The sequence below is a fragment of the Diadema antillarum genome, unplaced genomic scaffold, assembly GCF_040938485.1.
Source record: "Diadema antillarum isolate AM-2024a unplaced genomic scaffold, OU_Dant_1.0 seq00000369_RagTag, whole genome shotgun sequence".
Taxonomy (NCBI): Eukaryota; Metazoa; Echinodermata; class Echinoidea; order Diadematoida; family Diadematidae; genus Diadema; species Diadema antillarum.
In genome coordinates, this window is record NW_027271370.1 from 1 (window position 1) to 25,581 (window position 25,581).

At 41.7% G+C, this 25,581-nt stretch overlaps 1 protein-coding gene across 1 annotated transcript in view; it reads left to right on the forward strand.

Annotated features, from left to right (window-relative positions):
* Window positions 1–12,342: 12,342 nt before the first annotated feature.
* Window positions 12,343–25,581, forward strand: part of LOC139731413 (T-complex protein 1 subunit alpha-like) — a 138,435-nt gene continuing 125,196 nt past the window's right edge. Inside the window, 1 exon segment of the mRNA XM_071642300.1 lies at window positions 12,343–12,622. Coding sequence (XP_071498401.1) covers window positions 12,553–12,622 — 70 coding nt within the window. The 5' untranslated portion in view covers window positions 12,343–12,552.

Here is a 25,581-nt window from a genome sequence, read left to right on the forward strand (position 1 = left end):
GTCATTACCACACATCATTACCACAGGCAGTACCACACAGCATTACCATGGTACCACAGGAGAGTACCACACAGGATAGATCTAGAGGAAAAAAAATCTGGGATGATCTACCATATAATAGCCACATATCAAGGAATATTCGTGATAGGCGAGTGATAATTCAGCACAAACATGACACTACTTAACCTGTCCTAATCCTAACATGTAACATCAAACGACAGTGTCATATGGCCAAGTGCCATTCTTGGCCAAGTGCCATTCTAGTGGGTGCACGTCACGAGACCGACACTCACTAGTCACACAGCCCACGGGTCACAGCTCACAAGTCATACATGCAGCCCATAAGTTATACAGCTCACGAGTCATACAGCCCATTAGTTCGACACTAAGCTAACAAGGCCCACGAGACCGACACATTAAGCCCCGTGTTGTATCTGTCGAACTCGTGGGCTGTTTTTACCTAGTGTCGAACTCATGGGCTTTATTTGCCTAGTGTCGAACCCATGGGCTGTATGACTCGTGAGCTGTATGACTCATGAACCTGTTTTCAATGTCGAACTCGTGGGCTGTATGTATGACTCGTGGGCGTCGGTTTAGTGGGATGACCCCATTCTAGTCCTATATAGATCTACATAGTCATCCTATTCCTGTTGGTCATCGATCGTATCAGTACATAGTGGCCATCTATCCGTAATGCATTAAGGCATGGTTACTAACTAGATAATACTTCATCATCAAGATATGAAATTACACTTTCATAACAATATTTATGATGTTGGGAATAACATAAACATAATAAGACAATCTTTAATAAAGTTCAAAGTAAGTCCCATCATTAATACTTTGACTTTTTAAGTCTTTTAAGTATTTTCTAAAATCTAGATAGCTTTTTAGGAATATTCATGAGCTATGTAAAATTTTGTACCACAGGAGTACCACAGGAGTACCACAGGAGTACCACAGAAGTACCACATGAAATGTCACATGCTTTACATCAGCACTTTCACTTAATAGGTAATAGGCCTACTGTAGGAGGATATGACAGGTTAAGTAATGGAAAATCAATTGCTATGTGCTTTTTTGTTTATGTTTTTGTTATTTCAGTTGGTTCTGCCTTACGATTTTTCTGCGTGGTACTGCTGTGTGGTACTGCTGTGTGATATTCTCCTGATGTGATAGTCCTGTGGTATAAAATGTTAAGAAAAAAATAGAATATCCTGTGGTATTTTTCTGTGGTACTTTCTATACGTGTGATTTTGCCTCGTGGTATTGTTGTGAGGTATTGCTATGTGGTACTACTGTGTAATACTATGCAGCTAAATTGCTGTGTGGTACTTCTGTGTGGAACAGTACATAGGATATCTTCCTGGGACACATACCACCGGAATACCACAGGACAGCTCCTGTGGTACTGTCCTGTGGTACTGTCCTGTGGTACTGGTCATGTGGTACTGTCCTGTAGTAATGCTGTGTGGTACTGTCCTGTGGTAATGCCCTGTGGTACTGGTCCTATGGTAATGTCCTGTGGTACCTGTTCTGTGGTACTGTCATGTGGTAATGTCCCAAAATACCACAGGACAGTTCCTGTGGTAAAAATGTCCTGTGGTACTCTCATGTGGTACTGTCCTGTGGTACTGTCCTGTGGTAATGTCCGAAAATACCACAGGACAGTTCCTGTGGTAATGTCCTGTGGTACTGGTCATGACGTGGTACTGTCCTGTGGTAATGCTGTGTGGTATTGCCCTGTGGTAATGGTATGTGGTACTGTCCTGTGGTAATGTCCTACGGTGCTGGTCCTGTGGTACTGTCCTGTGGTACTATATAGTCATGTGGTACTGTCCTGTGGTACTGGTCATGTGGTACTGTCCTGTGGTACTGGTCATGTGGTACTGTCCTGTGGTAATGCTGTGTGGTACTGCCCTGTGGCAATGGTATGTGGTACTATCCTGTGGTACTGGTCCTGTGGTACTGTCCTGTGGTAATGTCCCAAAATACCACAGGACAGTTCCTATATGGCACTGTCCTGTGGTACTTGACCTGTGGTACTGTCCTGTGGTAATGTCCTATGGTTAAACGTCCTGTGGTACTTTCCTGTGGCAATGTCCTGTGGTAATGTCCCAAAATACCACAGGACAGTTCCTGTAGTAATGTCCTGTGGTGCTGTCCTGTGGTACTTTCCTGTGGTACTGTCCTGTGGTACGTCCCAAAATACCACAGGACAATTCCTGTTGTACTGTCCTGTGGTACTGTCCTGTATACCACACATCTGTGCCTGTGCTGACATATGTTTATGTTGTACATGACATGTCACAGGCTCGTGTGGTACTCCGTGTGGTACTTGTCAGTACCACACGGAGTACCACACGAGCCTGTGACACAGTACCACACAGTTCCTGTGGTAACATTATTATATTTGTGTAGTACATTGTGTGATACCGACAAGTACCACAGGGAGTACTACACGAGCCTGTAATACAGTACCACACAGTTCCTGTGGTAACATTGTTGTGTGTGGTACATTGTGTGGTACCGACAAGTACCACAGGGAGTACCACACACAGGACTTTTTTGTTTGGGAAATAAACAACGGCAGTCAAATACACGAACAACGCAAATTTTCCAATAATTACGGGGGGGAAAAAGAAGAAAAACTATTCCCAAGGAGAGTTGATAGCTGTCTGGAGTTGAAGTCAAGTTAGTTGTCTTTTGTTTCTCCTTTCTCTCTAACGGTTGTTTGCTGTTTCATGCACGCACGCTTGTTTTGTGTGTGTGTGTGTGTGTGTGTGTGTGTGCGGACTTCTTTTCTGAGGTCCTACCCCCATTAAGCAATACTTATTTAATTTTCTGTATAGGTTATCCCATATTACTCTAATTTTCAGATATGTAATTTTGTCCTACTGTATATAGAGCAATTTTAATTGTATTCTGTGACTTTGATCAAACGTTTTGTTCTCTATACGGGTTTTAATTATTGTTGAGATATCACGTATTGACATCACGAAGAAATGAAGAAACAGAGTCTGGTATTGCATTCTTGGCCAATAAAGCAGGAGCTTCTTTGACTCAAATTTTCGGCGTCCCCATGCCTTCTTCAGGAGTCTTGATTGTCAAGAATCCTGAAGAAGGCGTAGGACGCGGAAAATTTAAGTAGAATATACTATATGTGATATATAATATATAATATATAATATATATTATATATTTATATTTACATTATATATTTACGTATACATATATACAGGCCTTTATATATATATATATATATATATATATATATATATATATTTCTTGATTCTATATATGTATATAATATATTGTTATATATAATTCATTGTCTGGTGTGTATAGATGTAACGACTTTAATTTGTAAAAAAAAAAAGCAAAACAAAATACGAAATGAAATGAAATGGAGTCATTATGAAGTCAGACACCTCGTACGAGCTTTATAGAGGTCAGACGTTAAGGGTTGCTGATTTGCCCCCAAACGTGACATTTATGCGCCAAACGTTTGTGAGAATATCTCAGAAGGTATATAACACAAACTGTAACAGTTTGCGAATGTGTCAGAAAAGATCGGAAGAACTTCGCGGATTTCCCGAACATAGTATGGTATTCGTGAGACATTCTCCAAACCGTCGGGTTCTGTTTGGGGGTAAGATTTTGTGAACATCGCGCACGTCTTGGGAAGGTCACGTGACGAGGCTTGCAAGACATTTTCGAGAAAAAGAAAATCCCGAGCAGATCACGACCGAGTGTGCGGAAAACGTTCGCAAGAAAATTCAATTTATTTTTGCAATTAGACCGCCGAACTAAAGGCGGATTTCACTGAGAACGCGATTTGCAAAGGACGAGTTCGGCAAAATCTAGCATTCGGAAATTTTTTCCTCCGAACGTGTTCCGACACTGAAGCCGAAAACCATTCCTGCGCACTTTGTGCGAAATTCTCACGACCTTTTAATGAGCGATGGCGTGTGTTTTTATTGTTTAAAGCCAGTTACTTCTATACTATTTTCAAAAATCATGGGAGAAATGTTTCCAGAGGGTTGATAGCTGTCTTGAGGTTTTTTTTTTCTCTTTCCTGTATTCCTCGATCCTTTCTTTCCCTTTGATTTCTCTGTTGTGTGTGTGTACGTGTGCTGACAGTTTTTCTGCGGACCTATATTTTACCGCCACAAGCATTTGATTTTTTGCAGGTTCCCACACACATTTTTTTCATTTGTGCGTAAATATGTCGTAGAATGATCGGAAGAACTTCGCGGATTTCGCGAAACATCCACGCAAGACGTTCACTAAAATGTTTCGGGGTCTGTTTAGGGTTTCACCAGTGGCGTACCTAGGGCGCCCGGAGCAAGCGCGAAAATTGCGCCCCTAATTTCTGAAAAAGTGTTTGACCCCAACCCCATGCCGGTAGGGACTTGTAAAAAAGTCCACATGCTTTTTCAAACACTTAAAATGGGTCTTTTGAGGGTGATTTAAATGTAATAAATTTTGATAAATTTTGGCGAGCGAGCTCAGCGAGGGAGCCGAAAATTTTTGTATTTCAGCATACAAAACATAGAATTCTTGTCATTTTTTGCTAATTAAATCTTACAATTCTAGTCAAGATAGTTAGTGACGGCCTTAGTTATAGATAACGATTTATACCAACAAACAGAGGACTTGAAAAAATACTCTAAATTAGTACGAGCGAGTGAGCCGAAATTTGTACATTTCCGCGTCATCATTACGTTTTGTTCTTATCTTGTTTGATTTGGTTTTTTGCGCCCCCCCTCCCCCATGTTTGAAACCGTTGGCGCCCTCTTTTGATCCAATCGGCGATCGCTTCAGAACGAAATTGCAGCCGCTGCTCCGTGTAACATTTTGCCTACTAAATATAAAATGACATGGGTGAACACAATAGCCATTGTCATTTTGTCCTCGTCATCATCACGTTTTGTTCTTATCTTCTTTTTTTATATAAACTTTGGCGAGCGAGCGCAGCGAGCGAGCCGAACATTTTTGTATTTCAGCTTACAAAACATGGAATTCTTGTGTGAACACAATAAACATTGTCATTTTGTCCGCGTCATCATCATGTTTTGTTTATATCTTGTTTGATTTGGTTTTCTGCCCTCTTTTTTTTTCTTTTTTTTCTTCTTCTTCAGTTTTTTTTTTTTCGTTTTTGGAGCCCCCAAAGAGTGGTGCCCGGGGCACGTTCCCCCCTTGCCCCCCTCCCCCCCCCCCCCAATTATACGCCACTGTACCGCGAACATCCCGCACGTCTTGCAAAGGTCTTGCGCATGACGAGGCTTTAGAGACATTTTTCGAGAACAATATCACAAAACAAATCACGACCCAGTGTGCGAAAAAAGTCGGGTTCGCAAAAACTTTACTTTTTTTAAATTCTCGAACGAAACACGACATCCGCAAACGATATGACGACGCTTCCGAACCCCCGCGTTCGTTTGGCGATCTTTTGCAGACTAAAATGTTGGCCTTCGCCATTCGTATCCTTCGCAAATTGTTAGCCTGCGCGCTCCGTGAAATCAGCCTAAGAACAGTTAACGACGCTTTGGAACCCCAGCGTAGGTTTGGCGATCTTTTCAGACTAAAATACGAATGACAGACTCCGGGTTGGACTATTTTTTTCGACATTTGCATTTTATCCTTCGCAAAATTTTAATCATTCGTGTGTTCCGTGAAGTAGCGTACTGCACTGAAGGGCGTCAGAGCCTTCTATAGAGGTATAAAGCACTGTTGGGGCACCCATCCCGCTTCATCATGAATATTCATCATCTACATGTATCCGTAATATCGTGGAAATACATGATTTTTACATTTCCCGGCAGCGTTTTTACATTTCCCAGCAAAACTGAACATTTTTCCATCTCCCGGCGAGACGTTTTCACATTCCCCGTTGATGAAGCGCTTGACTCAATAGCGCCAGCTATCGTCCACGGGTACGATCAATGTGCCCGACGACTCGCCCAACACGTCTCATCGCGTGAAGATTCTTCCCGAAACATCTACTGCACACGCGCGGCAATCACAGAACTCTTACACAGAGTTCTGTGGCGGCAATCGATTCTTCTCGCCCACGTTGTAGCTCGTATTGGTGTGCTTGCGGCCGGGTGTAGCGGCCAAAGAGATTGGTAGCGGCACAAAACACGCACATTCTCAGCGCGGAGGATGCAGCCGGTAACAAATCAGCTCGGCCTTAAGACTAGTCAACCCTCGTTCTGTTTGGAGCACTAAAAGTGCTAAACGATCTTGTTCTATGGATAATAATACTCAGTAATAGTAATGATGAGAAAGATAAATAATGATAATAAATTATTTATCAACAGCTGTCATTATCATCAAGACTCACATTTTTCACCAGACATTCAGTTGCTAACTCTCTTTGGGGAGTCTGCGACTTTGAATGCTTCTACAACAGATTGATTATGGCGATGCAAAATATGCCGTGGATCATCAAGAAGCCAACTTACAGCCCGTGCCCATCTTTTCTGATGGATAAAGCGAAAATGTACACACACACACACACACACACACACATCAATCGATTTGTGCAGCAGGCCTTTCTTTTTACTCTCCTTTTACAGTCCATCTTTGTATAGGCAGTGATAGGCCCTAAAATTAAAACGAACGACGTGATACAATATCAGTTTCAAATCATCACAGTTAAGCTTTGATTTTGCCCTGGACTGTGTTTCTATGCAACACCATCATTACATACTGCTCAAAATGAAATGCCAATATGTTCATGTTGACTTTTAGATAAAGCCAGTGAAATCTGTCTGAACAAAACATAACAATGATGGTATGACTCGGACTGCATATAAAGATTTAAAAGGGTACACACACACACACACACACACACAAACTATGCATGGAAATGATATCGCATGAAGATAGCTGTCATCGCACATTGATACATGTATATAGTGTGCTCGATCCTTGGTAATTAAAGGGACGAGATCTTTAAATCAAAAATATTTTCAGGTAACAGATGTACAGATGTATACAGATGTATAGTGCTATACTTGAAACTCCTCTTTTAGTTGACATGCGTTCGCGAATCTGCAAATCCCGTGTCATCAGACTTGAGACCAAGTTGTGTCTGTTGTCCTGTGTCCTGTCTTCATTGTTGTATGACTGTTAGACATGGGCAACCTAAATAGAAGACCCTATATAGAGAAATTCCACCAGGTGCAGTATGGTGGAGTTCAGGATTGAGCTCTTAACTTTTTTGGGTGTGAAATAACAAGAAACCACTTATGAAATAGTATACAGAGCATACTATTCTATAAAAAGAAGGATTCAACGTTTCTTTGATGAAAATCGGTTCAGGAATGGCTGAAACATAATAAAAAACAAAACAAAGTAAAACAAAGTGATCGTAACCACCTTTTATTACAATTGCTCTGTCTTTTATATAATATGATATAATGCTGAATACCTCTTGGAATTGCATGCTCTTTCATATTTCTTTAAAAAGTTTTTCATTATCTCATGACAAATGTTAGAAAAGATAATTTAGGTCTCAACCGAAACTATACGATCCCTTTAAGGCTGAGAACTGGTGTACACCAATACTATTGGAAGTGCTTGACATGCATGCAGTGACTCGGCATAACAAGCATATTGAATAGAGTCACTGCACTCTAGTCAAGATGGGTAGGCCATGTCAGTATCCAATTAAGTGACTGTGTGACTGATTATTGTACCCAAACTGATCTTCACGCTCCGTAATAATTATATTTGCATGATTTTTATAAGTAGGTTTAAGTATGTACTCTTTCATTTTGTCATTTTATTTTTTATGCTATTCGTATCTTGCACAAGTTGGGCTTAGGCCCTATGTATAGGCCATTTAATTTTTAGATGGATTTGCCTCCTTAAATCCCTCTTGTTATTATTGTTATTATTGTTATTATTATCATTATTATTATTATTATTATTATCATTATTATTATTATTATTATTATTATTATTATTGTTATTACTATCATTATCATTATCAATATAACTGTTATTATTATCATTGTTATTATATCATCATCATCATTTTACAACCATAGGACAAAAAATGTGATATCGTTGTTATGAATGTTGCACTGCATTGTGAGCACCGAGAAAAAATATAAAAAGATAGAAAAAAGAAACCGTGCTCTCTGCGTGCGTCACCTGCAAACATGCAGCCCCAGATACTCGCAGATAAAATGTAATGTGTGTGGGCATGCAGACGCTGGGCTAAAAAAAAATCACTCAAAAATCAGGTCTCTTATACAGCCACTACAATCGCTCTCATGCACCAAAATTAGATTCATAATTTATGATGAACGTCCAGACAGAGAGAGAGAGAGAGAGAGAGAGAGAGAGAGAGAGGGGGGAGGGAGAGAGGGGGAGAGGGGGAGATCACGAGAGGGAGAGAGAAAGGGGGGGGGGGGGGGGGGAGATAACAATGGGCTGCAGCCACATACACTGTAAAAGCAAATCAGATTAGTGGATGGTAGGCCTATGTGCATGAATGAAGTATGATTGCCGAATCTCTTGAAATGAAATATGAGGGGCTCAAGTAAGGTCGCAATCATAATATATATGATGGAAATTAGATGATTCGACGTTGTTATTGTCAAAATCTGTCGCAGTGATTTGCCAATATAGGCCTAAATCATTTCAACAAACTTTTGTTGTTGATGATGTTCATCAGCCTGAGGAACCGTAACCGTTAGCGAGGAACCTTCTCTTGTCAAAAATTCGCCAGATTTTTTTTTCATTGGTCTAAACTCATATTGTTCCTCATTGTAATTATTTTTGTGATTAATGCATTTACGGTGTACCTACGAATGTTTTCTTGAATAAAGTAATCTAACGTTAGACCTAATTGCCTTATAATGACGGAAGGAAAAAAGTAATGTACATAGTAATTACTCTAAGATTATAATTAGATACTCTATGCCAATTTGTGTATAACGTGTGCACGAATGTGATTGCCTTGTGTACTCAGTATTCGAAGCCACGACCTACATCCATATAATATGCGTGACAATCCAGTGTCCAGTCAGAGTGGTTTGGGCCGAGGCAAATCAAATCTCATGCGGTGTCGGGTCCGCGCTAGTCTAGCTCTGGACCCTTTTCGTCGATTTTTTTTTTCGCTGATTATACGCATCAAGACGAGTAATAGCCTTTAAACAAGGCGACTCGCTCTGCGTGCCCCCGTATAGCGCGTTTACCCCACAAACCTGTTGGCCGGCGAGTGGAGCGAGCCGCCTTTATCCACTCGTTCAGGGATGTGTACTTTTGTCGTTGTTGCTGCTTTATAGTCTTTGACAAATTTGCGTACAAATTTGACGCAGAAAATACACACGGCACCAAGGCAAGCCTCGTTAATATTAAGTAGAATAAGAATAGTTACTTAATATTAACGAGGCTTGCCTTGGTGCCGTGTGTATTTTCTGCGTCAAATTTGTACGCAAATTTGTCAAAGAATATAAAGCAACAACAACGACAAAAGTACACATCCCTGAACGAGTGGATAAAGGCGGCTCGCTCCACTCGCCGGCCAACAGGTTTGTGGGGTAAACGCGCTATACGGGGGCACGCAGAGCGAGTCGCCTTGTTTAAAGGCTAGACGAGTAAGGGCGCGATCCCGAGAACTGCGCCAAATGAACTGCGCGACCGAGGACCCTCGGTCGCGCAGTTCTCGGGATCGCGATAAAAAGGGTCCGGAACTAGACTAGGTCCGCGCGCGCGAGGCGCATCGCTCGCCGCTCGCTCGCTGTGCTCTCATCACATAGAATACAGGCCTCACGCTCCTAATTCAACTCGCGCATTGCCTACAGGGAAGGCAGTACAAAGATGAGGTAATGTTATTTTTTGCCAAGAAAATCATTAAAAATCAGTCAAGTGGAAAATTGCCACTTTTGGTAGTGTTTGACATTGCTTGAGGACAGGAGCTTCTACAGGCTATGAAGAAGTTGAATGAATCAGGATTTTTGTGTTTTTAATAAATTTTTATTGATATAATGAGGTATTGCTATTTTTATCGTTTCTGAGAGTGACTGGATGACTAGTCTCGTATGGAAGCTCTTAACTTTTTTTTAGAGCTGGAAAACATCCCATAATATGTTGTTTGCTTGAAAGCAGAGAAAATTTCCCTTCATCTGCTTCAATATAAAAAAAAAATTCTATGATTCGATTGATTTTTTGTGATCTATGGAATATGCTGCATTTAAAACAGGTTTCTAGCACACGTACAGCTACAACTAAATGGATCCAGGACAACTCGCCCTCGATTTTCGAGGGCGAGTTGTCTTGGGTCTGAGGGCGAGTTGTCTAAAGTGGCGAAGGAATACACCCCGAATACTGTATTTGATTTAATTTCAGACAAAATAAAAGCTGCTTAGAAATAATTTTTCATTTAACTGCCTAATTCAAATTTCAGAATGCACACAGTTTCTATTTTCTCTGATTAAAATCACTTTTAAAATGAAAATTATGGCATTCTGTTATCGCATTTTTCCAGCCCTGAGATCGCTAGAATTGCCCAATTGCCCACTCACAGGGGAGACATGTATAGGAGTCAAGTTCATCATCAAAACTATATCAAATTCAACTTCAAATCGTGAAGACGGCGACACATTAAACCCGGCCGGCAATGGAAAGCCGACAGGAGGCCAGAGAAGTTTACCCCGGAGTCTCGGCCGCGCGACGCTCAGCTCTGGCATAACGGCAGCACAATGCAGCCCACAATGCACGCCGCGCTAGCCGGAGAAAAAGAGGCGAGGGCCATAATGCATGATTCCCCCCTAGATAGTACATGTGGACAATGTGTGATTACATTTTCAAAATATTGAAATGACAAGTTTGTCACAAATGTGTTGAATGTTCACCTCCCTTGACCAAGGTTTAATTGGATGAATAGGAGAGCATGTATTTGGGAGTTAAGGATTTTAACTTGACTTTGACCCATTCATACATTTATGCATTGAGTAATTTTCAAGGTATGGAGAAAAAGTGCAATTTCTGTATTGAATAGTAAATTGTTACGACTTTCATCTGGCCTTTGACCCTAAAATTCATAATATAATCACTGTCAGGCAGAATATGCATAAATATGTAGTACGTTTCAAGATGACTTGAGCCACTTCCGAGATATGGAGGAAAAAATTAGTTCAGCACTTTCCTTGATCTTTGACCTTTTAACCTTTGAGGCAAAAACAAAAGAAAAAAAAAACTTTCCAGAGAATCTCTATTAGGTTATACATGCATACACCAAGTGTAAAAAAAAAAAAAAAAAAAATCCTGCCGGCATTGCATGAACATGACGGAAATAGTAAAATTTTGAAGTGTTGCCCTTGACCTTTGGCCATTGACCTTTGACCCCATGAACCCTAAATTCTCTAGATAATCACTGCCAGTCAGTACATGTACATATACTATGTTCCATGAAGATACCTTGAGCAATTTCCAAGGTACAGAAAAAAGATGAAGTTTTAATATTATTACTTGACCTTTTGACCTTTGACCTCATGACCCAAACTTTCACCAGAGAATCTTTTTGGGTAATACATGTATACACTAAGTTTCAAGAAAATATCTTCAGGCATTGCATAGATATGGTGGAAATAGTAAAATATTATGTATTTTACCTTGACCTTTTGACCTTTGACCTGGAGCATGTGCACCCAAAAGTTGATACGCACAACTTCACCCCCTAATACACATACATGCCAAGTTTCATTAGGATACCTCAAAAGGTTTTGATAGTTACCCTGTCCACAAAATTCATTACGGACGGAAGGACAGGCGGAAGGACGGACGGACGGACGGACGGACAACCCGAAAACATAATGCCTCCGGCACCACTTCGTGGCGGAGGCATAAAAATTTACTGCAGTTTGCCGATGAGAATCAGGGGGCGAGCTCAGATCGGGCATGGACGATTCGGCAATTCTTGTGATCTCAGGGAAATGCGATAACAAAATGCCATAATTTTCATTTTAAAAATGATTTTAATCGGAGAAAATCAAAACTGTGAACATTCTGATATTTGACTTAGGCAGATAAATGGAAAATTATTTTGAAGCAGCTTTTATTTTGTCTGAGATGAAATCAATCATTCGGGTTACTGTATATTCCTTCGCCACTTGGAAGACAACTCGCACTAGGACCCAAGACAACTCGCCCTCGAAAAACGAGGGCGAGCTGTCTTTGGAGCGACTTGTCTCGAGGGCGAGTTGTATGGCGCCCCAAAATAGCCATGCGCTGTGCATTGTGGTAAATGGTCGGTACGTACGTACAGCCGTCGCGCGTCGCGTCGAATCTACTAGTAATCGCGTCCACATGTTACCTAAACAGAAACCGTCATGCAACCGAACTGCCGATTGAGGAGCCTGTAAATCGTCTCGACAGTCTTGATGCAAATCAGCAAGTTAGTCAGGAATATTAGCCTACGAGTGTAAGGTAGAAAAGGGAAGAGACTATTGGTTTGCCGGTTTTCGAACATTGTAGGCCTACATTATCTACATCTTCGGAAAACAAGATAACAGGGTCCAGATCTGTATCATGTCTACCTCTAAACCCCTTACAGTAAGTGGAGAGAGGACGTCGGGAGATACCGTGAGAACCCAAAACGGTGAGTCATTTTCTCAGTGCGGATAGAACTAAGAAGTCTATTAAATTTACTATTAAACGTTAGACTCTACTGTTCACATAGGCCTATGTCATATGTGACCCTGCATCACAAAATCAACAAAAATTTCATATCATGGTTATAAGCTGACCGCTGTATTAAAGGTTAAAGGGATAGTACGTACAGTATCAGTTCGGGAAACCCACTCACAAGGGGGGCCCCTCCTTATAAGTAACCCGTCCCCCTTATAAGTAACCCCGTCCCCCTTATAAGTAACCCCCGGGGCACCCCTTATAAGGAGTCTCCACGCTTTTTTGCAATGCAACGCGAAAATGAAAGGACTGCGGCAATTCGCTTGATTATGTCCATAAAGCTTCACAAGTTTCCTAGTTACTCACGAAATTTGAGCAAAATCGGTTTGAAGCATCATATCTAAAATCATGGATTTAAATGCGATGTCAAACGACCCATGCGAATGCTGAAATGCGAGCGATTACTGGCGCGAGTGTCGCCAGGCGCGGCGGCGCGGCAATGCTTGAGTGCAGACGTGGCGACTGAGTACGAGAGAGTCTCCGTACTCAGTCGCCACGTCTGCACTCAAGCATTGCCGCGCCGCCGCGCCTGGCGACACTCGCGCCAGTAATCGCTCGCATTTCAGCATTCGCATGGGTCTTTGGACATCGCATTTAAATCCATGATTTTAGATATGATGCCTCAAACCGATTTTGCTCAAATTTCGTGAGTAACTAGGAAACTTGTGAAGCTTTATGGACATAATCAAGCGAATTGCCGCAGTCCTTTCATTTTCGCGTTGCATTGCAAAAAAGCGTGGAGACTCCTTATAAGGGGTGCCCCGGGGGTTACTTTAAAGGGGGACGGGGTTACTTATAAGGGGGACGGGTTACTTATAAGGAGGGGCCCCCCTTGTGAGTGGGTTTCCCGAACTGGTATTGGTGGAGATGAGAATTGGGCTTTTCACTTTTTGCGAGATAACGTTAGATCTACCAAGAAAACACATGATATAGGCCTAGTAGTTATAGTACAGAGCATACCATTTTAAGAGGAATTCAAAGTTTATTTGATGAAAATCGGGTTTGGAATGACTGAAATATCCAAAAACAAAGTAAAACAAAGCGATTCTAATAAAGGTGTGGGTCTATTAGAATCGCTCCTTTTTGGATATCTCAGCCATTTCAAAACCAATTTTCATCAAATAAAAGTTGAATTCCTCATAGAATTACATGCTCTTTCTTATTTCATAAGAGGTTTCCTATTATCTCACCAAAAAATGTTAGAAACCTGAAATTAGGTCTCAACCAAAACTGTACAATCCCTTTAATTTACGCTCATTAACCATGTCAGCCCGGGAAACCCGCTCATATCTGCTCTCCGGTATGAGCACTCCTCTGCCTCACGAGGCCTCCGGAGAGCCTCATGACGCCCCCGGGGAGAGAGACTCATGAAGCTCCCTGTTCACTTATTATTCATCTCACATCTGACATATAAATTGTTGCAACTTTGCTCAGTGATTTTTTGTTACAGGGGCGGGTCCAGGGAGGACTGCAACCGGCGCACGCCCCCCCCCCTTTATTTTTTGTTGAAACAAAAGAAATAAAAAGAAAAAATGGGGGAGGGGTGCGTGCGCCCCCCTTTAATTTTGTAAACGCGCCCCCTCTTTACGGAATTCCTGGATCTGCCCCTGCATTACACACACATGTCCACTATCCATGATGAAAAGAAGAAAAAATTCTGTCTGTTTTTTTTTACAACACTTGAGTTTTAATCAACCGATGCGCAGCGACCCATCAAAACACGAGCGCAAGCAGGTTTGCTCAATGCAAGGCTGCCGCACCTAGCGGCCTGATCCGACTATATATTTGCGTTACTTTTTTCTGCGGCTCTCACCTCTTCGCGCAAGAATCAGCCTCATGAAACTGAAGTCTGACATCTTTTAAAAAAAATTCGCAATGAGAAAAATAAAATTAGTTCTACTTCTAGATCTATGTCTAACCACCTAACCTGATCTTGTGCATGTTGTTATATTCAAAATTGCTATTCCACACTAATAGAGTAGGTGGGTACTCCAGTTTGTTAGCAAACTAATCACTTTGTAGGTATGACGGGTTCACTTTCTTCAATTCTGCCGTCTGCTAACCTTGGGGCGCTTTTTCTGGAATCATCCCGTAACGCGACGTCACATCACATCACGCATCCAGCACATACAGACAGCGCGCAAGCTGTGAGATTTTCAGAGCGAGCTTGCGCGCTGTCTGTATGTGCTGGATGCGTGATGTGATGTGACGTCGCGCGCGGGATTCCAGAAAAAGCGCCCAAAGGTGAGCGGACGGCGGAATTGACGAAGAAAGTGAACCGGTCATACCTACAAAGTGATTAGTTTGCTAACAAACTGGAGTACACACCTACTCTATCAGTGTGGAATAGTAATTTGGAATATATGCACAAGATCAGGTTAGTACTGATTTTATTTTTCTCGTCACAAATTTTTTTAGAAAGATGTCAGACTTCAGCTTCACGAGGCTGATTCGTGCGCGGAGAGGTGAGAGCCGCAGAAAAAAGCACCAAAAATATTTAGTCGGATCAGGCCGCTAGGTGCGGCAGCCTTGCATTGAGCGAACCCGCTGGCGCCCGTGTTTCGATGGGTCGCTGTGCATCGGTTGATGAAAACTCGATTGTTGTAAAAAAAAAAAAAAGACGGAATTTTTTCTTCTTTTCATCATGGATAGTGGATATGTGTGTGTAACAAAAAATCACCGTGCAAAGTTGCGACAATTTATATGTCAGATGTGAGATGAATAAGAAGTGAACAGGGAGCTACATGAGTCTCTCTCCCCGGGGGCGTCATGAGGCTCTCCAGAGGCCTCGTGAGGCGGAGGAGTGCTCGTACGGGGGAGCAGGCCTCATGAGCGGGTTTCCCGCACTGATGACTGCTCGCTGGTGATCCACATGCTCATGCAGCTTTTCAGTGTAATTAACAAACATGACTTGGACATTGTTTCACTCATTCGCAGCGAAAAATGTAATATTGCCATGATTTCAAAGGTAATTGTCTTTGAGATAAAAACATTTTGCCATGAAATTTGGAACATGTCCTTATGGTGTCTTTCATAGGAAAAGTTCATAATAATGTTTTTCATAGAATTTCAGAAGTTGCAATGGATGCTCCAGACACCCTACTTCTACATGTGTACTCGTGTAGGACATTTGTATGCTGCCAGCGCAGTCAGGAACTGAAGTTAGCCATCTATTATCATGCGACATATATGTCAAGTACCGGTAATCAATGTAGAACTGATTTAAATGGCAAGTTTTGATGGAGTCGGTGAGAATGCAGTTCCTATATTGTCGAGCGCACACAGTGTGAACACACACAGACAGAGGCAGACATGGTACATACAATCTCAACCGACTTCTTTCAACTCGTCATAACCTTTGTACATTAGGTATTTATACTTCCAACTCCCGTTTTCCTTTACTTGACAGATACACATATTAGACGGCGAACTTTAGTTTGTGCAGGCAACATATGTTGCAATCGCACATGAAAGGGGAGATGCTTTTTTAATGACGACATGAAAGTCAATGTTAAATCAAACAGTGCTCACCCGTTAATCGGGAACCGCTTAAGTGGGAACCCCCGCTTATGTGCAACAAAACTTGATGCAACAAAATTTTCATGTGTTATTTCCACCGCTTAATCGGAACCGTGAACCGCTTTATTGGGACAAATCTGGCTGAAACACTTCCTTTGTCTGTGTATAATGTCTAGCAATGATAAGTAAATATCCGTAGAGAAAATTGCAGGGATTTAATTTCCTTACCAGAAGGATTATTTTCTCACTAGTTTCCGATAGATTATGCTGACTGCATGAGCGTCAACTTATCGTGCGTTGTCAGCTTCTACTCGCGCATTTACCCTGTAATCGAGTCCACTGATCTCACCAGCCAGGCAGCTACACACGTACACTAGCTGAGAGACTGAGCTCTCTTCCCGCTTTCAATAGCCCTCCTGCATGCTGCATATCCGATCATGCTCTCACCAACTCATGTGTGACTGTGTGTGTGCCACACCAACACATGCAGTTAGTCAAGGCACAGGGACCCAGAAAAAATGACTTTGTTCAATCCACCCCGCAGAAAAGGTTTGACTGCATGGGGTGGTTGGTTGGACCCTCTGGAACACCCCTAGGTAGTATGTGGTTCCAAATTGTGGTGTCAATAAAATTTTACATGCCACTTTAGTTGCGACAAGACCTTATTGCTCGTAAAAGAGTCTGCGCGCGCCAAGACTACTACACGAACCACCGGCACTGCTACAGGTGCGAGTGCCAGTGGCGCTTGTAGTAGTCTTAGCGCACGCAAACTTTTTCTTTGACAATCAAGGTTTTTGCCTGCAAATCAACTTTTCATGCCAAGGGGCCGGGTGACGCTTGTCGCTGTTATTACTGAAAGTGACAAAACAATCACAGTTTTTGCATTTATTTCGTGAAGAATTTATCAAAACCCCATAAAACTATATATGTACATGTTGCTATGGATGTCAGCAATACAGTGGGATACATTGTAAGGTATGGTATTGTGCATGGTTACCATGGTAACCCCCAAAATGCCTCCTACTGCTGCGAACTTTGGTATTTTTTGTTCATTTTTTGTCGGGTGTGACGACTGTGCATGGTTTAATGTAATGCCCACATACAGTCGACTTCGCTTACCTCGACGTCGGATAAGCTGAATATGACTTACCTCGGGGGCAAAATGAAAGTCCCGATTGTTCCCACGGAGTTTGCGTGTATTAAAACTTGCGTAGCTCGAAAAAAATAACTCGAAGTTCGGTTACCTCGAAGGGAAATCTAATGTCCCGTTCTTACTTAACTTATTGTTTTTCCCAGCATGTTTCTCGAATCGAAATTGCAAAAATTACTCAACATTTCCGATTAAGCGCGCGTGGACAGCGAAGTCATGTCACAAATCTTTTCACACTCGATTGTAAATATTCCGAGACCAGAACAATCGTGCGCCCAAAGAAATACCCGGTACACAGCTGCTTACGATAGCACTACCTCTCTGTCCCATTATCTTCTTTTCTTTAACCACTGTGTTCTGGTTCGTGATTGTGATAGTCATGCCGTGCGCGTAGATTTCTTAACCGTCGTGGCGCACCTGCTTAGGTGTTGACAGTTATACATGTATCTTTGGCATTAATCACGGTCCACTGTCTAAAATCAATCTCCTGCGTAATGCTTTTTAGCTCACCTGAGCCGAAGGCTCAAGTGAGCTATTGCGATCGCTCTTCGTCCGGCGTCCGTCGTGCGTCGTGCGTAAACTTTTTACATTTTCATCTTCTTCTTGAGAAACCCTTGACTGCTTTTCACCAAACTTGGCAGGTACATCCCTAGGGGGATAGGATCTCAATTTGTTCAAGTGGGCACCATACCCCACCTGGGGGGCCCCCAGAGGGGCCCAAACCACCCAAAATTAAGGAATCTTAAAAAATCTTCTTCTCTAGAACCAGAAGGGATAGAGCTAAGTTAACACTATGAATTAGTACATTGATGATTGTAATTTCAAGTTTATTCATGGCGGAATCAGGGGTGCCCCCCTTGGGACCCAGGGGAGGGGGGGTGGGGAGGGGTCCTAATGGGGCCCAAATTGTACATTTTCATCTTTTTCTTGAAAATACCATTATGAATTTTCACCAAAGTTGGCAGGTAGCATCCCTAGGGGGAAAGAATCTCATTCCCATCAAAGGGGCACCATACCCCACCTGGGAGGCCCCAGGGGACCTAAATTTGGACCGAAATTGTACATTTTTCATCTTTTTTTTTTTTGAAAACTCTATCACAAATTTTCACCAAACTTGGCAGGTAGCATCCCTACGTGTAGGTGGATAGAATCTCAATTCCATCAAATGGGCACCATATCCCACCTGGGGGCCCCAGGGGGCCTAAATTTGGACCGAAATTGTAAATTTTCATCTTTTTCTTGAAAACCCTATCATAAATTTTCACCAAACTTGGCAGGTAGTATCCCTAGGGGGATAGAATCTCAATTCTATCAAATGGGCACCATGCCCCACCTGGGGGGGCCCCAGGGGGCCTAAATTTGGACTGAAATTGTAAATTTTCATCCTTTTCTTGAAAACCCTATCATAGATTTTCACCAAACTTGGCAGGTAGTATCCCTAGGGGGATAGAATCACAATTCTATCAAATGGGCACCATGCCCCACCTGGGGGGCCCCAGGGGGCCTAAATTTGGACTGAAATTGTAAATTTTCATCTTTTTCTTGAAAACCCTATCATAAATTTTCACCAAACTTGGCAGGTAGTATCCCTACAGTATATACCAAAATAAACTTTGCGTTAAATTTATGTGTAACGCAAGCGCCGATCGGTACTGCGTTAATCTTTCTGCGTTACAAAATTAACGATCACCGTGCGTGAATGATCGTTACAGATCGTTACAGATCGTTACTGTGCGTTACAGATTGTTACTGTGCGTTAATTTTTAGATCTTGCGTTAGCGGACTTGTCATGTGGACTGGCAAGAAATCTCGGAAATTGTGAGACTCGGAGATGCCTCGGTTAAGTAACTGTCGTTCGTAATATTTACTACGGACAATTTCCTGCCGGCGGAAGGCATTTAAATAGCGATATCAAATACCGAAAAGATTTTGTAGTTGAGCAGAACTCCCCTGGCAATGTCGTATTGTCATGGTCGTCAAATTTGTACTCATGGGCGCAGTCAATGGAATCGGGCAAGCAAAAATTTCGAAGCCACATTTTTCCCCACAGCCAACATATTCCATCGAACATTGAACCCATGAAATCACGCATACGCAAGCCTAAAACTAACGCCAACTGTCTAACGTTAGCGATGTCACGATTTCAACGACGTTCAGACACTTACTCAATTCAGAAAGGTGCAAAAGTCCATTTATATTCCAATACACAACATGTGTCTCGCCGAATAACTGGTGGTAGTGTGTGGTGACAAAGCCGAGTATTTCGGCAGTAAAAGTAGCTGCAGCAGAAGAAAATGTCTACCACTTTCTGCTCGCATTATTACACTGCCAGCAGGTGAGTCAAGTGGTGACTTGATAGGCACGCTTCACATGAAAGTTTACCCAGAAACATGAAAAATCCCACGATGCCAAGGTGCCAGAGTGGGGAATGGGGAGGGGTGGAGAGAGAGAGATACCAATCAACAGAAGAAACCGCGCGTACTGGCGCATTCTCGGAGGTCATGAACAGTCTGGGGTCTTGGAGATGAACAGAGAAGGAATGTTTAATTAAAGATAGCTCAAGTCGAAGACCCAGGATTACAAACGTTGATTCTTTTTTTTTTCTCCTTTCATTTATCATGCCTTCACGTTTAGAAATGGTTGCACTCCTTAAAAAAAAAAAAAAAACTCTCCTGCGATTTTTAAAACGTCAAACTTACCATGAAAGTGTTACTACGTGTAATACAATAGTTAATACTATACCTATTGCTTTAATCATACAATGTATCTGTATAACACAAATTTGACTACCAATGACAATAAAAGATACTTGTATTTGTTTTGTGCGGAGATTTTTTTGTCTTTATCCTGACTAGTTCCTATGAAATTTCTAATGTTTTTACGGCAGCATCAACAGCCTAAAATAAACTACTGAGAGATTTATAGATTATGAAATTTTTGGCAACCATCCATTTGAACGTCAGGCATGAAAAGCTCCTGATATTCAGCAAAAACAACTCAACAGATCAGAGACAAAGTTCCTTCAAATTTTTGAGAAGTAGCACGCAGATTTGCTGGGCGTGGTAGGGTCCATGCCCTGAGATCGTCACAATCGTGTTGTCACCAGGGAGGTGGAGTGTCTCTCTTCCACCTCCCTGTTGTCACGGAGTATCGGGAAGTTCTCACAAACTCTAGGATCACCCCTCCCTGCCAACTCCATGTTGCTCCCAGGGAGGCGGGAAGAGTCTCTTCCCACCTCCCTGTTGCTCCCCAACGTGCATTGTGAATGCGTGGCGTTTCTTGTCACCGTCAGTACCCGAGGCTGCTTTGTATTTGTCTTGGAATATTGATTCTTCTTGTCATAACATGAGTGTAGTAATCGTTTTGCATGGCTATGTAAAAAATTGTGATACAACGTGTACTCAACTCGTCTTTGTGATTTTTTTCTTCAGTCCAAAAGGAAGACAAAAATTTTAATAGTATCATGACGTTTGCAATTGTTCGAAAGGTCTGCTTTTGATAACTCACAGACTACTCAGTAATCACCCTTGTTTTCCCGCTCCCAGGCTCTCCAATTTTATTGAGCAATCCACACGTGCGCGCAAATTCCTTTGCCATGTGGTTTTGCCAGCCAGCTGTCGGAATGTGCTTTGAAGTTACATTTCAGCCTGGCCTGGCTGGCATGAATGGGTGTCGAGTTTCAATCAATACCTACTGTTGTTTTATTCTTGTATTTGAACATGTCGTTTCACCTGACAACACACGGAGATCGGGAAGGTGTAGGGCCAGGGAAGAGGTTTTTGTTGTGTGTTGCAACCTAATCCGGGCAATTAACCCCAGAGGGCAATTACCCCACCCCCCCCCCCCACCCCCCCGCTAAATACTGGTTAATGGTAAGGTTAGAGTAAAGATTAGGGTTAGGTTTAGGGTGAGGAGTTTGGGTTATGGTTAGGATTAGGGCCAGGGGAAGGGTCCGGGGTAATTGCCCAGGAAGAAAAGAGGGACGCGCTTTTGTTCTTGGTCAAATCGATTTCCTAGGTGATGCTGTGGAGCTAGAAAGGAACAAAAAAAGCAATTATGATGTCTGGCGTACTTCCGGGACGTCTTATTTTTCTTGCACTCTGAAATTTCCTATTGTTTGGCGTTATCAATGTCGTTAATTGTTATATAGTTACCCTCTTTCGCATTATAAACTTAAAGTCCATAGAACATTCATACGCATTGAGATCACACTCGAAAAGCTATACTGGTGTATAGTTTGAACACAGCAAAATGAAATAACGAATATCCCGCAGATTTACCAAAATTATGCGTCATGTGGGTCCATTTATTTTCTTTTCTTTTTTTTTTCATTTGTCTTCTTGTCGATGTGGGGGGTATAGATTCAGGATATACTTTTCCTTTTCCCCTTTCGGCCCGGTGCGATTACTCCTGGTGCTGACATTCTTTCTGCTCGTCTTCCGATTATACTGTTGTTGTAAATAAATGCGCATGGAGCCCCAGCTGTATCGCAAAAAAAAAAAAAAAAAAGTCTATCTAAAGTTGACCATCAAGTACATGTACTTAAGTAAAATCTGAATCAATTAGCCATGGTACGGGTTTGCGGTTTCAATCCCCTCGAAGCCCGATATTTGCCTTTAAGCAAGACACTTTATCCACAAAAGGCCAGGGCTCCACACTAACTTTTATTTCGGTGGCCCGATCGGGCCACCAAAATGATTGATTTTTATTTTTTGGTGGCCCGAAAAGAAAAACAAACAAGCAAAACTATCGGTCCTACTAAACATAGAAAAATAAATATCAATTATTACTGAAGTGATACAGGTACCCTTGCTAAAATAAGGAGAAAATTTAATCATCTTATACCGTTATTCTGAGTTCTAAGATTTCGCAAATAGGCTTATAGATTATTATAAAAGTTGATGCCTATCAAATTGGTCAAAATTTACGTTTGAAATGAGAAAGTGGGAGCATTTGCAGACATTGTAAACATCTGACATTTGTTTTAGCATCGTAAAGAGCCAAAAAATTACCGTTATTTATTTCTGGTGGAAATTCAAGCAATCATTCAACATTTACAAGTATTTTAACACCTTCCGGAATGTAAAACCAAGCAACCGACATTCATTCTATCATCTTACGGACCTGAATATCATCCTTATTCATTTCCGAACGTGAAAGCAAACATCCGCTCTTTATGTTATCATCTAACTGAGCCGATTGATACCGTTTATAATTTCCAAATGTACAAGCAACAATCTGTTACTTATTTTAGCATCGTACGGAGCAGAATATTACCGTTATTCATCTCCAAATTCAAAAGCAAACACCCGACATTTACTTTATGATCGAAGGAGCCGAATGTTACTGCTGTCCACTTCCGAAAGTGAAATGAATCATCTGACATATTTCAGCATCGTACGGAGCCGAATGTTTTACTGTTTTTCACATTCAAACGTCATCCGACATTACATTTACCATCAAACGCAACTGAATGTTATTGTTATTCATTTCGAAATGTTAAATTTATAGCAAATGTCTGATATTTATTTTAGCATCTTAATTATGGAGCAGAATGTTACTGCTTGTCACTTCCAAACGTTCAAGCAATCATCTGACATTTATTTTGGCATCTTCCGAAGCCGAATGTTATTGAGCACTATTTACTTTCGAACGTAAAAGCGAACATTCGGCATTTCATCGTCGTACGGAGCTGAATATCACTGTTATTCATTTCCGAACGTCAAAGGGATCATTCGACATATATTTTAGTATCTCCCGGAGCTGAATGTTATTGCCATTTACTTTTGAACGTAAAAGCGAAGATCCAGCAATTATTTCATCATCGTACTGAGTTGAATACTATTGTTATTCATTTCCGAACGCCAAAGCAAACATTCAACATTTATTTTAGCATCTTCCGGAGCTGATTGTTATTGCTATTTACTTTCGAACATAAAAGTAAACATCAGACATTTATTTATCATCGGACGGAGTTGAATACTATTGTTATTCATTTCCGAACGTCAAAGCAAACATTAACTTCACCATCAAACGCATTTAAATGTTACTGTTATTCATTTCGAAATTTAAAAGCAAACATCCGACAGTTATTTAGCATCGTATGGAGCAAAATATTACTGTTATTCACTTCCGAACGTAAAAACAATCATCTGACATTTATTTCAGCATCTTCTGGAGCCGAATGTTATTGCTATTCACTTTCGAAAGTAAAAGCAAACATCCAACATTTATCTCGTCGTTGTACGAAGTTTATTATTATTGTTATTCATTTCCGAACGCCAAAGGGATAATTCGACATTTACTTTAGCATATTCCAGAGCTAAATATTATTATTATTTACTTTCGAACGTAAAAGTAAACTTCCGGCATTTATTTTATCATCGTATACGGAGTTGAAATTCATTATCATTTATATCCGACCGTCAAAGCAAACATTCGACATTTATTTCAGCATCTTCCGGAGCCGTATTTTATCCCTATTCATTTCCGAAAGCAAAATCAAATATCTGACATTAATTTCAGCACCGTATGGAGCTGAATCTTACCATTATTCATTTCCAAAAGTATGAGCAAACATCCAACATTTATTTTTGTATAATACGGAGTCGAATATTACCGTTATTCATTTCCAAAATTAAGAGCAAACATCTGACATTTAATCTAGCAGCTTTACAGGCCTTGAAATAGGATTTTGGAGGGGCAAGGCCATTTAGAAAAGGGCACTTTTTCCAAGAGGCCAGGGCACTTAAAGGACAAGTTCACCTTCATATACATGTGGATTGAGTGAAGGCAACAATGTTAGTAGAACACATCAGTGAAAGTTTGGTGAAAATCCGATAATCCGTTCAAAAGTTATGAATTTTTAAGATATCTGTGCAATCACTGCTGGAGGAGAAGACTACTACAGTGTATGATGTCACATGCGTACAACGATATAAGGAAAATAAAAAGAGAATTTCACAAAAGTTGACTTTTTGAATGAAGTGTACATTTCTTCGACTTGTTACTGACTTATGTTCGGGGTAATATTATTCCCCCTGACTTCTGAAAGAGAGAAGTCGAGTGTTAGTCTATTATGTGAGAAAAGTGAGAATATCTTGAATTTTCTTTATACTTTCTTTGTATAGTTGTACTCATATGACATCACAAGCTATAGTAGTCTTCTCATCCAGCCGTGACTGAGCAGATACTTCAAAAATTCATAACCTTTGAACGGATTGTCCGATTTTCCTCAAACTCTCATTGATGTGTGCTACTAATATTGCTGCATTCACTCAACCCACATGTCTGTGAAGGTGAACTTGTCCTTTAAGTCAGTCAGAGGGGCCCCAAGGCCACATTGGAAAGGTCATGTTTGGTGTTTATGAAAAAAGAAAGAAGAAAAACAAACCGAGAAAAACAAACACACACACACACACACACACACACACACACAAAGTGCAACACACAACAAAAACCTCTTCCCTACAGCTGTAACACATTCCCGATCTCCGCATTTCTATCAGGTGAAACAACATTTTTTAAAACAGGAATAAAACAACAGTAGGTATTGATTGAAACTCGACACCCTTTCAGGCCAGCCAGGCCAGGCTGCCATGAAACTTCAAAGCACATTCCGACAGCTGGCTGGCAAAACCACAATGCAAAGGAATTTGCGTGCGCGTGTAGATTGCTACGATTAGTCTGTGACAGACAGTTCATGACCTCCAAGAATGCGCCAGTACGCGCGGTTTCTTCTGTTGATTGGTCTCTCTCTCTCTCTCCACCCCTCCCCATTCCCCAGTCTGGCACCCCTTGGCATCGTGGGATTTTTCTTTTTTCTTGGTGAACTTGGAGTTCACTCTACTCTATCTGAATATGCGCTGCCTAGCTAGTACATACTCGCGGCCGCTGCGCTGCGGAGGCAGTCGGGACGGTAAAAGCCGGTCGGGCGTACAGTCCCGCTCGCGGTAACCTGTGGGGGTCCGTGTCACTCCCGCGATTACCGCGTATGCCCGCGTACTCCCGCGTACTCCCGCGCTCTGTCATGCAGAATTTTCGCAAGTCCGTGGACGATGTGTGCGGCGCCAAAAATCGCGACAATACCGCACACAGTACAGGGAACTCCCGCCCACACGAGCGAGTGCGAGTTGTACGATCGCGATTGCAGCATGCATGCACACTGTGCACAGCTAGCACAGCTAGGAGCAGCGCGCGAT